The sequence below is a fragment of the Ooceraea biroi genome, chromosome 3, assembly GCF_003672135.1.
Source record: "Ooceraea biroi isolate clonal line C1 chromosome 3, Obir_v5.4, whole genome shotgun sequence".
Classification (NCBI taxonomy): Eukaryota; Metazoa; Arthropoda; class Insecta; order Hymenoptera; family Formicidae; genus Ooceraea; species Ooceraea biroi.
In genome coordinates this window covers 17,564,106-17,577,838 of record NC_039508.1, presented here as the reverse complement: position 1 = coordinate 17,577,838, position 13,733 = coordinate 17,564,106, and the positions used below count along the sequence as shown (strand labels likewise).

At 42.5% G+C, this 13,733-nt stretch overlaps 2 protein-coding genes across 4 annotated transcripts in view; one reads left to right on the top strand and one right to left on the bottom strand.

Moving 5' to 3' along the window:
* Window positions 1–13,733, bottom strand: part of LOC105284393 (proto-oncogene tyrosine-protein kinase ROS) — a 33,907-nt gene that overhangs the window by 12,929 nt on the left and 7,245 nt on the right. For all 3 annotated transcript variants that reach the window (XM_011347849.3, XM_011347850.3, XM_011347851.3), the window contains exons 2-4: window positions 8,796–8,855; window positions 2,448–2,507; window positions 2,189–2,279 (exon numbers count right to left, since the gene is read on the bottom strand). In XM_011347849.3, coding sequence (XP_011346151.2) covers window positions 2,189–2,279; window positions 2,448–2,507; window positions 8,796–8,855 — 211 coding nt within the window. The remainder of the gene's footprint in view (window positions 1–2,188; window positions 2,280–2,447; window positions 2,508–8,795; window positions 8,856–13,733) is intronic.
* Window positions 5–1,788, top strand: LOC105284392 (cAMP-dependent protein kinase catalytic subunit beta). Its single transcript, XM_026968242.1, has 2 exons — window positions 5–730; window positions 940–1,788. The coding sequence occupies exons 1-2, from the start codon at window positions 377–379 to the stop codon at window positions 1,657–1,659; spliced, it is 1,074 nt and encodes a 357-aa protein (XP_026824043.1). The 5' UTR covers window positions 5–376; the 3' UTR covers window positions 1,660–1,788.

The window sequence follows — 13,733 nt, the reverse complement described above, 5'->3', positions numbered from 1 at the left end:
ACATTGGACAATTTTCTTATTTAGTCAACAGAACAGAATTCTGATCGATGTAACAACAAACACGTAGAAGACAGTTGTTTTATTTTATTTTATTGATGCCTATATAGATATAATAATATTCTGGAATTAATTAAATATAATAATAATTGCGGAAAATACCAGATATAATATAAGAATATTTACACACAATATTAAGTTTACAATACACATATGCAACAATGTGCATCATGAGAAACAACGCATAATCGCATCGTCAATCACGCAGAACTCAGAATAACGATCTTCAGACAACTCGTCGTGTCAATCGCGCGCGTCTTAACCCAAAGGTGAAGCATTTAAACGCAGTTAAACGCGCTTTGAATGTTCGGTGCACAATATGGTCGACACAGAAAAAGAGCAGAAATTCAAGGAGTACAACGAGATTCTGGAGAATCTAAAAACCGCGTTTTTGGAGAAGTGGAAGCTGAGAAAGGAAGACGACGTGAAGCTGGAGGACTTTGAGCGCTTTCGCACCGTTGGCACTGGTGCCTTCGGTCGCGTTCTCCTTGTCAGGTACAAACCGACAGCCACCTACTACGCCATGAAGATTCTCGATAAGGCGAAACTCGTGAAGACGAAGCAAGTGGACCACACGCGTAATGAGAAGCGAATCCTGCAATGCATTAATTTCCCCTTCACGGTCTTCATGGAGTATTGCTTCAAGGCAAGGACCGACAATCGAAGTAACGACGCTACTGATTTTTTGAATCTGTAGAGAGCCATATTTTTCCATAAAAGTGTGCTACACAAAGAAGTTCATCTTTTAATTTATTTTAAGAGAATAAATTAATAAATAAGAATAAATTAATTTTTAGAGAAAATTAAAACAACATGTACATATATATAAACAAAAATATCTTCCTAAAGTAGACGTGCCATATTTCGATTCTTGTTTCAAAGGATAATTCGTACGTGTACATGGTGATGCCATTCATCAATGGTGGCGAGATGTTCACACACCTTAAGCGAATGGGAAAGTTCGACGAGTCGCTCGCGAGGTTCTACGCCGCTCAGGTGGCATTGGCCTTGGAATATCTACACCACTGTAGCCTGATATATCGCGACTTGAAGCCGGAGAACATCCTGATCCAGGAATCCGGCTACATTCGGATGACCGACTTTGGGTTCTGCAAGATGGTGGACAGCCGCACGTGGACGTTGTGCGGCACGCCGGAGTACCTGGCACCGGAAGTGATCTTGTCAAAGGGCTACGGCAAGGCGGTCGACTGGTGGAGCTTCGGTGTGCTGGTATACGAGATGAACGCGGGCTACCCGCCGTTCTACGCGCAGGACCCGATGAAGATCTACGAGAAGATCGTGGCAGGCAAATACAAGTTCGCACACCACTTCGGCGAGGAACTGAGGGACATACTGAAGAATATCCTGCAGGTAGATCTGTCGAGGAGGTATGGCAATCTCAAAGAAGGTAGCATAGACATCAAGAAGCACCGCTGGTTCCAGTCCATCGACTGGGTCCAGATCTATCAGCAGAAGGTGCAGCCCAGCTTTATTCCCCACTGCGGCAGTCACGGCGACACGAGTAATTTCGATCTTTACGACGAAGTACCGCTCGAAGTCTCTCCTGTTGATCACTATACCAAGGAGTTCGAGAATTTTTGAAAATACTGCTGACGAAGCTGGGCTTATCGGAGATTGAGATTGAAATATGAGGACAATACGCTGACTGTTATTACGTACGAGAATATCTATAAGAATTTTATACCTGATTCAGGATTAATCAGTTTACCACGAGGATAAAGAATGGAAAATATTTGTTAATCGAAACAATATTGCACACAATGACGTAGAAAGAAGAAGAGGAAATAGAGATGAACGATAGGAACACACGAACTAAAATCGTCAAGCTTAAATATTAAGTATTAAGTATTATCTCTCTATGAATTTTTAGTCATGGTTAGTGCGTGATTTTACGAGTGATCTTTAACTGTAAGTTTAACGATAATGTTACTTTGTGTTAACAAAAAAATATGACATATATGTATATATTTTCTTCGCGATAATATAAATATCTCCTTTTTGATATACATGTTTTTTTTTATTTTTAAGCAGTAGCTATGTTTACTATTGTGTGTAAATATTCTTATTTAATATTAATTAAATATTCTATATTTAATTAATTAATTATTACCTTTGAGCTGCTGAAAATAACGATTTAGAGCATCGTGGCAGCCCAGTACACAATACAATTCCTTCGGCGGTAACAATTCCTGCGTCCCATTCTGTAAACAGTGTGTCAGAGAAGTGTTACGTATTTATCTTTGAAATTAGAAAAACATTTTATGTAAAAGCCAGCGCGAGAAACTACGTTATGAGCATAGTGCACACGGTGCTTTTACGTAAGTTCGTCTGATAAACATCATAAAAATTAAAGTGGCAGCAATACTAACGCAAACAGCTTGGCAGCTTGTGTCGAGCGCCTGTTCCCATGCTTCGCAGCCTTTTGTACACTGAAACAATAAGTATAAACAATAAGAGAAAAATAATGGACAATTTTATAACATCGTATATTTGCGAAAAAAAATCGATAATCAGTCGTGTCTGTCGATCCTGCAAAAATTCAGAATCTTTAAAATCTAAAGATGACACATAAAGCCATATATGTTGCAAAGAATTTTTTAAATTTCTGTGGAATTGCGTTTAATAATCTTCGCAGATGTGCACAGCATTCATAACAACATTTTCGTCCGCAATTTCGTCTCATTATAGCAGCATATCATGTTCTCGACGAACAATAAAGCGCCTCACGCAAGTACATCGGATTTGCGGAAAAATGTCCGATGCATCCTTCCGCCGAAGGCCGTCCGATCCATTTTGCGATCCGCTAAAATGCAGTTCCGGAAGTGGCCGAACAATGGGTCATGTTATCTGGAGCGACGTGACATAACTCGTAGTCACGAGGCAAAACCGTAAATTTTCGTAGCCACATCTCGGGCTGCGTGGCACGTGCCTCAAGTAACGCCCACGTTCATAAGACGCTCGTTACGTGGTAGCATGTCAAGCATGGATTTGCGAACTCAAGTTTTAACGCATTAACTTTCTGTGCGAGAGGATGTGGGCATTTGTCGTCGACAACAAGCTGGCAGTAGCCGAGGACGCGAGTAGCGCAGCTTCCATTGCACGCCAATGCCAATGTCTTTGTTTCGCTTGACCATGAATTTTTCTTGAAAACGATAATCGAAAAAAGAAAATTAATTAGCAGCTAAAATTCAAGCTTGATTAATATATAGCAATTAAATCGATATAAAATTACTTAAGAGTTTTCTGCTTCTAGATATATTAAAAAAGAAAATGTGAGACGTTTTCTTTTTTAATATATCTAGAAGCAGAAAACTCTTAAGTAATTTTATATCGATTTAATTGCTATATATTAATCAAGCTTGAATTTTAGCTGCCAATTTATTTTCTTAAACGTGAGGAATTATGCGCAGTATGCTAATTGCAAGTAGGAAGACGTCGTTGAGCTTTTAAAGAAAGCAGAGTGGAAAATGCATTCGTGTGTAATGTTGGAAGTATAAATATACAGAAGCACTCAAGTATCTCGAGAGTAGGCTTTGATAGATCTCTGAATACGGTTGGAACATCACGATCGTCGTTACTGTTTCTTTTTTTAAGTGCCTACTTGAGCTTGTGCGACTATCAGCCTCACTTAAAATTCGTAATTTCTGATTCTTAGCATAAATTTCGAGCAGAGTGATCTTTCCTCGCGAAAAACAACAAGGAATTGAATTTTCCTTTGATTTTTACGTATTTTCTTCGTTTTGTGTGAACGGTTTCATCAGCTTTAATCATAAGTAAGTGTGACCGTTTCGCAGTGGCGCATCTAGTGGAAGATCTATTTTCACGTCCGGAGATACGAGAGGAGTGCCATTTAGCAATTGGCAGACTGATCGACATACTCAGCTCAGTCCGAGAGAGGCGCCGCATATAAATAATACCACACTCGGCATTGCGGAACAATAAGCAAATTGCATCGCACGAGAAACCTAATTTCACTCGTCGTCCACCGGCTGCCACTGTCAATCGCGAAGCTCGCACGTTAAATTCGTACTACGAGTGTTTCTTCGAGTAATTTTAAATTAACTTACCACATGGAAAATACAACAAATACAAATACGGAGGACATAAAACCCGTGTTAGGGGAAAAACGAGTTGATAAGGCACCAATATTTTTCATCTGATGCTTTCTTATCTTGTATCGCTTATTTACTGTCAAGGCGTACGAAACATTTACGCGTCATTCTCTCAACAACACTGCGAACATACAAATATTTTTAATTTTAAGCCTGCTAAAAATTTCACTAAATATTAGAAATTATACTCAAGAATAAAATACTAGAAATCTGATATAAAAGATTAAAGTGAAATTGAAAATATGAAGAATTGAAAATGAGGGCAAAATTCCTTCGACGATTTTCCTTCATATTTGATATTGTTCAACATTGTTTTCCTAATGCGTTTGTTTTTCAGAATGTTTTGCAGAAAGTTATGTGTATTTAGAGAAATATACGAACTTTTAACACGAATTCCAGTCGATCTTTCGAGATGCGCAGCGCAGCATTATAAGTTCACAATACGCAGACGCGTGTATGGTGTTGTACGAGGGTATCTCATAGGTCAACTCGTCTGAAAAGTCTGAGGAAAGAAAGGGACCTCCAGCGCCAGATAAATGTTATTAATAATCTTTTGCCGCTGCGCGCAGCTTCACGACAGTACGTCCCGGTAAATCATCGACGCGGCGTGTCACATCGACGTAATTTAAATCGTGCGCGTCAATTCGCCGTCGTAATTGAAATTCGTTTTATAGCAACAAAATAACAGTGATAACTAGCGATTTTATGTACATAAAATGTACTAACTAATAAGAGAAATCTGCATGTATCTTGCTATCATGCGTGGTGAGATTTAACGTATTCCAACAACAAAAAATAGACAAGAAAAATAATCAAACTTGAATAATCGTAGTGAATACACATTTTTCAATATTAAAAAAACGAAATTGAAGACAACTATTCCGAGATTAAAAATTTACGTTCAAAATTTAAAACTTGCTTTGTGACTTCCAGTTAAGCCACGCAGAAACGAAAAACGCTAATTTTTTATTCATTTTCTTATTGTGCTCTGCAGTGTTCCACATGCTAAAAAAACTGTTGATTAAATGGCTTATCTAATTTATGGCCACACACGATGACCCATCGTTGTACAGCGTATCGCACTTTTCGATGATTCCGATTAATTCGCCGCTTATTTTCAACGGATCGTGTCTCTCTCGTGACTTTGAAAAGTGCACGTAGAGGATGTCGATTCGGTCCTCCGGAAGACGAAGGATGCATGGAGATCCCCGTGGTTTAATTCGCTTGAACGAGCATCTGGGCGTTCTAATTCGACGCGCCTCGTCGAACGTGGGTTTTTAAACGATCTAGCCATCCACAATGGGGGTTGACAAAACTATCAGACAGTGGAAAATGGCTGGACCCGAGCGGCTCGGCACAGCGGCCGCTAATTTCTCACTTCCTCATTAAATCCTCAGCGCGTATTATGCCCCCAGCTGGGCCCTCGCTCGACGCATGCGGCTCCCCGTAGATCGTAGATCTTCATCCTACCACGCATGGGTATCTATCTGTCCTCTCCTCGTTTTGCTTTAACCACATTTACTGCTTCCAGTCTGGCTCTCCGCGAGTGTGTATCAGCAGGAAGAAGAAAAATCTAACGAATGCGGCGCCTCGTATCATCTCTCGTCTCCGTAATGTCTTTGTAATGAGTTGCTGATTTATACGCGACTGATTAACAACGTCACATTTTTCCAACAAATCCCCTGAGATGTCAACAATATATTTTATCTCACATTAATGGTTGGCCATAGGTACATTTTAATTCTGTGTTATTAAATTTTATCTGCAGCACTTCGTGGCATGAGAATGTTTGAACTTTAACTTGTCCGTGAAATAAATTAATATAAAATATATTTAAAAAATGTATATTATAATACATATGATTATTTGACAATTTGATCATTTTAAAAAATGGCAAAAGCAGTTACGAGAATTTCACTAAATATAATAGTGCAACATAAAAAATTTCTCGCTCCCATTTATCACTTTGCAATACATGTTGGGATCTTGTAGTTGTTACCACAAGAGAAGTTTTCGAGCTAAAGTGACGTCTGGCAGTAGCTGCTATCAAACAGAGACATTTGTAATGGAGAGCTCGCTGCCGGTGGTCCTCCACTTTACCCCGTCGTAGAGACAAACTCACTCGGCTGGATAGATCATCTGGATTCTTGTACACGGAAGCAAGTGTTTATCGTTTGTTTCGTGGTTTAGCTTCTCCTCGATGCATACGTAAACTGGAAGACTCTTTAAGACGCGGATATCAGAAGCGCAGACACACACTCTGTATTCTACGTTTACGCATTTCTGCATTTAAACGTTGCTTGCTTCTGTTATTTTTTCTTGGCTTGATTAATGAGTGCACTTTATTAATTATGGTAGCCCTGCGGAGATCGGAAGTTGTCACTGACGGATATTTCCGGAGGCCTCGCCTCCGAGGATACAAGGCTACATTAATTTTCGAAAGCGAACCAAAAAATGAGAGAGGGTCGAACAAAAGAAATTCCAGTGGTATTAATTCGTCGTTATCGACCTGTGAAATTACCGGAAGAGACATAAAGTCAATCCGCTGATGATAGCGGAGCGTAGCAACGTTGGACACCGCGACGAGCACGCAGGGGCAGTGCTGATCTTTCGCGTTAATTAAATAAATAACTTAGTTGGGACAACAAATTGAGACGATGTTTAAAAATAAATCGATGATATTCTCTCTTTCTTTTTATTACTTGCGGAAGATCAAAACTTTGATAAAAATAAGAAAAAAATAACAAGAAGAAAAACCAATCCGAGCTCAATGATGCGATCGATAAATAAATGTCTATCTACAGGAATTCTCTGCATCTGCAAGAGGAGTGTAGAATTTCGCGCAGATCCGTTTTTCCAAGTTGCAAAAGAGTGCAACGGCCAGAGGCACGAAGTGGGTCGCGCCGTGGCGCGTAAATGTCCAGAATTTCTACAATAGCGAAGCGTCTTCCTCCACCTACATCGCCCCGTCCGTTACTCGTGCGCGTTACTGGCGGCTCACGAACCGTGAAACGAGCCGAGGGAGGAAATCGTTTTAAGCGCAATTCGCGCGGTAATTCGCTTTCCAGGTCCCGCTGGGCGGTACACGCAAACGAACGCTAGAAACGAACGCGCGCGACACGTCCTCTCACGTGCGGCGAGTCTCCTGGCTTATTGACGACCGCACTCCCTTTTTTTCGGAGACACGATAATTAGACGCGCCGGGATCCTCTTTCAGTCCTTTTTCATGGGGTTAATTGCCTCGCTCGTTTCCTATCCTGGAGACACGCGTTGCTGGATATCCTTCCGGCCCCGCGGGGGTCCTCTCAGTGTCTCGCTCTCGCTGGAATGCACATTTCTGGCAATTATCAGATACTAGTCTCTGATTGATATTCCTTAGGAGAGTCTGAAAGTTCAAATTAAATTTAACTGCTAATATATTATAATAGCAAGATATTTTCCGTATCCATTCCTTTGTAATGGTCTTACATACACCTGCACGTACGTGAAACATTTAATTTTGCAACAACGTTCTCCATGACTATAAAGAGAAAATGGATAGAAATTATAGCATTGTTCCGCCCAGATCTGATACCTTTGAGTTTGATTTGCCTTCGCCACCGTCAATTAACTTCAACTTCCACTCAATTGATTTTTCTCTCTCTTTTCGAGCCAGCGGTAAATGTTGGCACAGAATTGATTAATCAAGCTGGCTAGTTCCGTCGCGCGACAATAGTCGGAAGTACGACAGGCGCGTTCAGCGCGCGCCAGACGCGTCGCCCAATTTTTCCCCGTTTTTCTCCTCTCATCCACACTTCCGGTCCGCAGGGCGGATGGAAACGGAAAGCGCGACGGACAGCGAGACGGACGAAGCGCGAGAGAGTGAATCCGGAGTCGCACGGCAATTTGGCGACATCCGCCATCGGCCGCACTTGTACGCGATCCAATTTAAAGGCACGAAGCCGTACCTACGAGAGAGAAAGAGAGAGAGAGAGAGAAACTGCCGGGCCCATTCTTTCATTCGTACGCGCGCTTCGTACATCCCATTCATCGACAGTGTACGTTGTTTTTTTATTTGCCGTTTATCGTCTCCGCCGCCGCGAGTTAGGAGCGGCCGTGGGCCCCCTGGGACACCAGCGGAAGTACTTTCATTGTAACGAGGGACCGTCGTCTCTCTCTCTCTCTCTCCCTCTCTCTTGCTCTCTCTTTCCCTCCCTTCATTTTCGTCTCCGACGTCCGCACCGGTCGCTCGCGTATATATCCCGCCAGAAGTGCTGATCGTAGTCCCCAAGGTTCGTTGCAGCATCGCATGCGATTAGATTCTACCAATGGGTTGGCGATACCAACTGGCCAGTTTTTGAGGAAGCCAAGGCGGAAGAAGCATCACCCGTTATTTCCCAGTCTCCCGATATTCCATTCAACTTTGCAGGATCATCCCCTCCGTCGTGGAAATTATAGGACGATACATGTTACTGACGAAAGCGGGTGGTTCTGTGCCACCCTCCCATGTATGGTAGCGGCGGACAAATGGAATCGGATACCTCGGATTGGAGTTCTGAAGGGAACTCTTCGTACTTTTCCAGAACGAAGGTTAATGTGGCGATTAAACACGAGAGCATTTCTTACCTGATCGATCTTGCACCGCACCCCGCATCCTACCTCCGAGCTTAGGTCGTCCGTTCGATTCTGTAAGAGAAAGAAAAAAGTTTCATGTTGAAGCGTTTCACGTTAATTTATTCGTTTGTGCTAAAAATAATTTTAATATTCGGTATGTGCAAAAGTTTTAATTATTTTTTGTAAGCGAGAATTTATTTAAACTTTAAATAATAATATCAGAGCTGAAAAGGGAGACTAAATCTTTGCATCACCTAATAAATTGCATCACTGAGAGACTTTCAAGAGTAATTAATTATAATTAGAGACAACTAGCTAGTGCATGTTTTAAACAGGGCGCACCAATCGACAACACGGATGTCGATCGAGTGTAAAGAGAAAAAAAAAGAGACGGGGGACGTACATGGAAGTTGAAGCGCGATTATGTTTCGCACAGGGGCGGCGGAAAATAAATTGAATCGCTTGTGCGCCGTCTTTAAAAGACGTTAAACTGTTTCATCCGGTTCAATTGACACCCCCGGTATCCGCACGTATATGTATATCTGGCACGACGCGCCGCGCGGAATGAATCGCCGAATATAATCGTTCCTCCCCCAACGATAACTAACGTCGCAGATAACACTCGCTCGTTACAGCGACTGCACCTGTACGTTACGTTACATTATGTTACCTACTTCCGGGGCACAGGTGTACGTCCGGTAGCCGAGAGTAATCGGAAAGAGTCCGAGTGGCCTGAGATCGGTGTTACATACGGTGTATTGGGGGGGGGGGGAGAGCGAACCGTGCGCAAATATCATTTTAGAGGGGTGAGAAGTCAACCATGGTCACTGGTCACCGCCATGGGAATTTTGGAAGTCGATTCTCTCGTCTAATTATCATAATGTTTAAACATGAAATAGGTTCACCTGCACGATGCAAATTGACTCGTAGTAGACTCGTAGCAACAGCTGCGTGAAACCGTCACGGTGTCCTGCTGAAATCAGTTCAGCAGTATTTGTTAAATCTACGCGAAACCCTTTCTATTACGTGTCTGAAATTCCATCTTCTTACTGTACTTTTGCATGTAAGTAAAGAGACTCGATATATCTTTACATGTAAATTTTTCTGACATTTCTGACACGATTTTATTCCTAGATTTTAAACTTTTTATGAAGTATACGATATTAGGTGCCATTTTTTCAGGATCGTGATTTTTCCATTTTTTAGTTTTTCGATTATAACTACAATGCAGTATAATATATCAGTCCCACGGTTGCAGAAATTGTTTCTTAACTAAATTTCGAAGAGAATGCGAGTTATGCGACATCAGAATATTAATTTCTCTCTGTTTTACGAGTATTTAAAATTATGTATAAGATATTAGATGCCTTTATCCTACTTCCAAACATTTACCAAACGTTGTATTCAAGTTGAATATCGCTGCTCTCTTGCAGACATTCGAGGCGACTGCCCAGCGGCTGTCAGTCGCCGCGGATGTCTCCAGAGGCACTGTTCCGTGTGTCGGTGCATTGAAGCTCCGAATTTCCGTAATTAGATAATGTACACCCTCGCAAATTGCCCGTTAACCCGCGAAGCGAAAATTTCCGCGGAATTTCCGACGACTGTTCCAGAGGTGCCATGAGTCGCGCATACACTCGCCATGTGTTTCCCTCGCGTATAGTACTGCCGGCGAGCGATGATGACGAGTTCAACGATAAGGGTCAACGTGATACGCGAGAGGGAGGGTCGGCAACCAGAGTGTTTTCGCACGCTATCTCTCGCCTCTCGTGGATGTATCAATTTTACGATGATTTTTTTTTTATTCACTTTTCTTCCTTCTTTTGTAATATTTCACTCCCATCTTTTGTCCCGCGGAGGCATCTTCCCGGCGCGCGCGCGCGACGCGGCGCGTTTAACTTTGCACTCGATTAATCAACCCGCGCCGGGCGTCAGCGAGAAACCCTTCAGGCGCGCGTGCGGCCGCGCTTGTATACGTCATTTTAACACATTGTTAGGTATCTCGCTGCTGAAATTTGTTTGTGCAATGTCCGCGATATCACCCGGACACCACGGTTGATTTCGCGCTCATCTAATCGGCGTAATCTTGCGTACTCGTGTTTACGTCGCAAATTATTTCGGACATTTTTTGTTTTCTTCTTTTGGATACTGCGCGTGCGCAAAGATAAAATTCGCAAGAAATTTTTCGTCACTCTTAATCTCTTGGCTCGGCGTTCCCGATTACGTCCCGCATTAATTGCACTGTTATTTGCACGTAAATGCATAATTTACTAGCGAGCAACAACGCAGTAAAATTACACATCGCGCAAATGACTTTTCTTGGAATCTGTCGCTCTTTTGTCTCCGATATATTTTCCAGCGAAGAAACAATCGTCCCGAGAAATTGACGAAACGATCATTTCCCTTAGGCAAACGACTCTCATGAGATGCGTTGCTCTTTTCGATCGCGGGAGCAATTTGGTGGAGTGATTCGGCTTCTTCATGATTAGTCGCCGTCCTCTCAATTAACTTCCCCGGGCAGCGGCTCCTCGTTAACCCCTTCTCCCTCTCCTTTTTGCGAGCTTCCGTTCTCACCGAAAGCTCTTCAACGGCGAGAAGAAACGAGAAAAAAAAGAGAGAGAAAAATCACCTGCTAAAGGAGGTACAGTTTTATCTGATCTAAGGTAATCGGCTAATGCATAGGTGCCCATTCTTCCGCACGTCCTTCCGTCATGTTCAACGTCTCCGTCACGCTCGACGGCGCCGACCAACTGTTGCCCGTCTTCCCCGCTGCCAAGCAGACATAATCTCGAAGACGGAAATAATAGCGGGTGTCGAGAACACGGAACGATATAAAAAAATTACCTGGTTGCTATTTGGCGAACGGTGCTAGGATTCCAACGTCGCCGTGTCTGGCGAGGAAGAGGAGTGCTTCCTCCTCTTTTCGCTTTTTCTATGTAATATTTGTTATTAACAAATACACTCGTGCTGCGAATCTCCTTCTCTTCCTTCTACTAGCATCAATTTTAATTTTAATTTTAATTTTTTTAATCAATTTGGTTGCTCTTTCGTTTTAACTGTGCTCTCTCTCTCTCTCTTTCGTAGAACTGAATAAAAAAATTGCTGCTTGAGAAAATAGAAATTGTAAAGTGCATTATAGCGAAAAAGGCTCTTTAAAATCCCAGCAAGCGATCCTCGAAACAGTTGCCGTAAAAAGGCCGAAGGGATGGCGAGCACTTGATACTCGTCAAAGAAATAATGCAACGCGAACGTCGTTATTTCGTGCGCGGCGCGTTGTTTCAAGTTTGAGGCAGAGGGTGTCGGGTTTTTTTTTTCTGTGGTCACCAACGTGCACGGTCGCACGGTGTTGGATGTATACCGGCCGGTGTCCACTCGGTTGGAACACAGCGGCCTAAGATCGAGGTTGGCCTTCAGCCGGTTCATCGGCGATCAAGTCACTGACGTGGCGAAAGGGTTGGTGGATACGCAAACTTCTGAAACTTGCGATTCCAATATGGTAAGAATAATTCAAAAATTATTTATTTTGTTGTTAAAAACCGGCACCGAAAAAAAAGTGACGACTTCGCCCTAGTCTCCCCTATAAAAATACATATAAAAATATCTTGGAAACTTGAAATTTCAAAGAAAATATCTCAGAGATAATGTTTCAGAAATTTGTATAAATAAATAGTCCACTCTTTATTTTGTTCTTACGTCTGTGCTAAAGAAATGCCATCGTTCTTGTTGAAGTACGCGCAAACGTTTTCTTCCACGTGTCACCTCAATTATTCTCACATTACGCCGAGAATTGAAAGGACAGACATCGCGACTTAAGCTGGAATTATTAGCGTGACGACCAGGAAATTCCCTCAACTTCGATTTCGCAATGGTCGCGCGTCTGCTAATATTTCCCGAGGTATTATTTAATTTTTACACTAGCCGCAAGCAGTGGGTAATAAAATGTGAAGCAATTACTCGATCTTTACACGATTCGCGCACAGTGATCTGATAAGGGTATAGTAAAACGGAGATTTCTGTTCTGTGAAGTGGATCGATGCTCTCATCGCATGTATAATGTAAAATATCAAAGTTACGTGTCACATCAACCTAACTTTTAAAATAAAATTTGACGATTTGTTTTATTGCAATCTAGTCTAACGATATCTGTAGAGAAAACAATGGTTACTAGATTTCCATGAAACATTACGGTACACGCATGCAGAATCATGTAGCACGCATTCCCACGGATAATTAAGTCTTACGGTACAAATGATTCAAAGAAGACTAAAAGTTCTCTCTCTCTCTCTCTCTCTGAAAAGCTGCTGGACAATTCGAATCGTACAGTAATTAGACGTTTGCGTACATCATGGCGTGACTAATGCGCGTCCCGCTGCGAGGATCGCCAGCAATCGTTTCCCATGAATGAAATCTGCAATGTTGGCGCGACGCGAATTGAATGGAGCGCAAGAAAAATTAACGAATGACGTCGTCACGATGACGGCGACCCCGTTCGCCGCGCGAGATGAAGATCTGGGTTATCATCGTCCTCATGCGGATCGCGATGGACCGCGACTGATCTCACTGTCACTGATCCTCGCGCGGCTGCGGCTGTCGAAGCGCACATTCGGTGCAGCGTGCGCTCGTTTTCCGTTCCGTGAGGACACGTGACCGCGAAGAGAAATGCAGTCGCCGACGAACGAAATAAAAAGACGCACCCTCCTGCGTACAGATTTCTGAGAAAACGGACGGGTATCCCATCCCCCTTCATCACACGCGATAAATCTTCCTCGGTACTTGCGCTACTAATGCGCTCGACGCTGTTTGCAGTTGCATACGGGTGTCTGCCCACATCCATTTCAATATGGGACGTCAGTTTTTTGACGGTTGTCCGAGGCAGAAACCCTCATGCAAGTCGATTTGATGATCTATTATATCCTGCAATATATATCGATATCGATTAAAGATTTCTCTCTT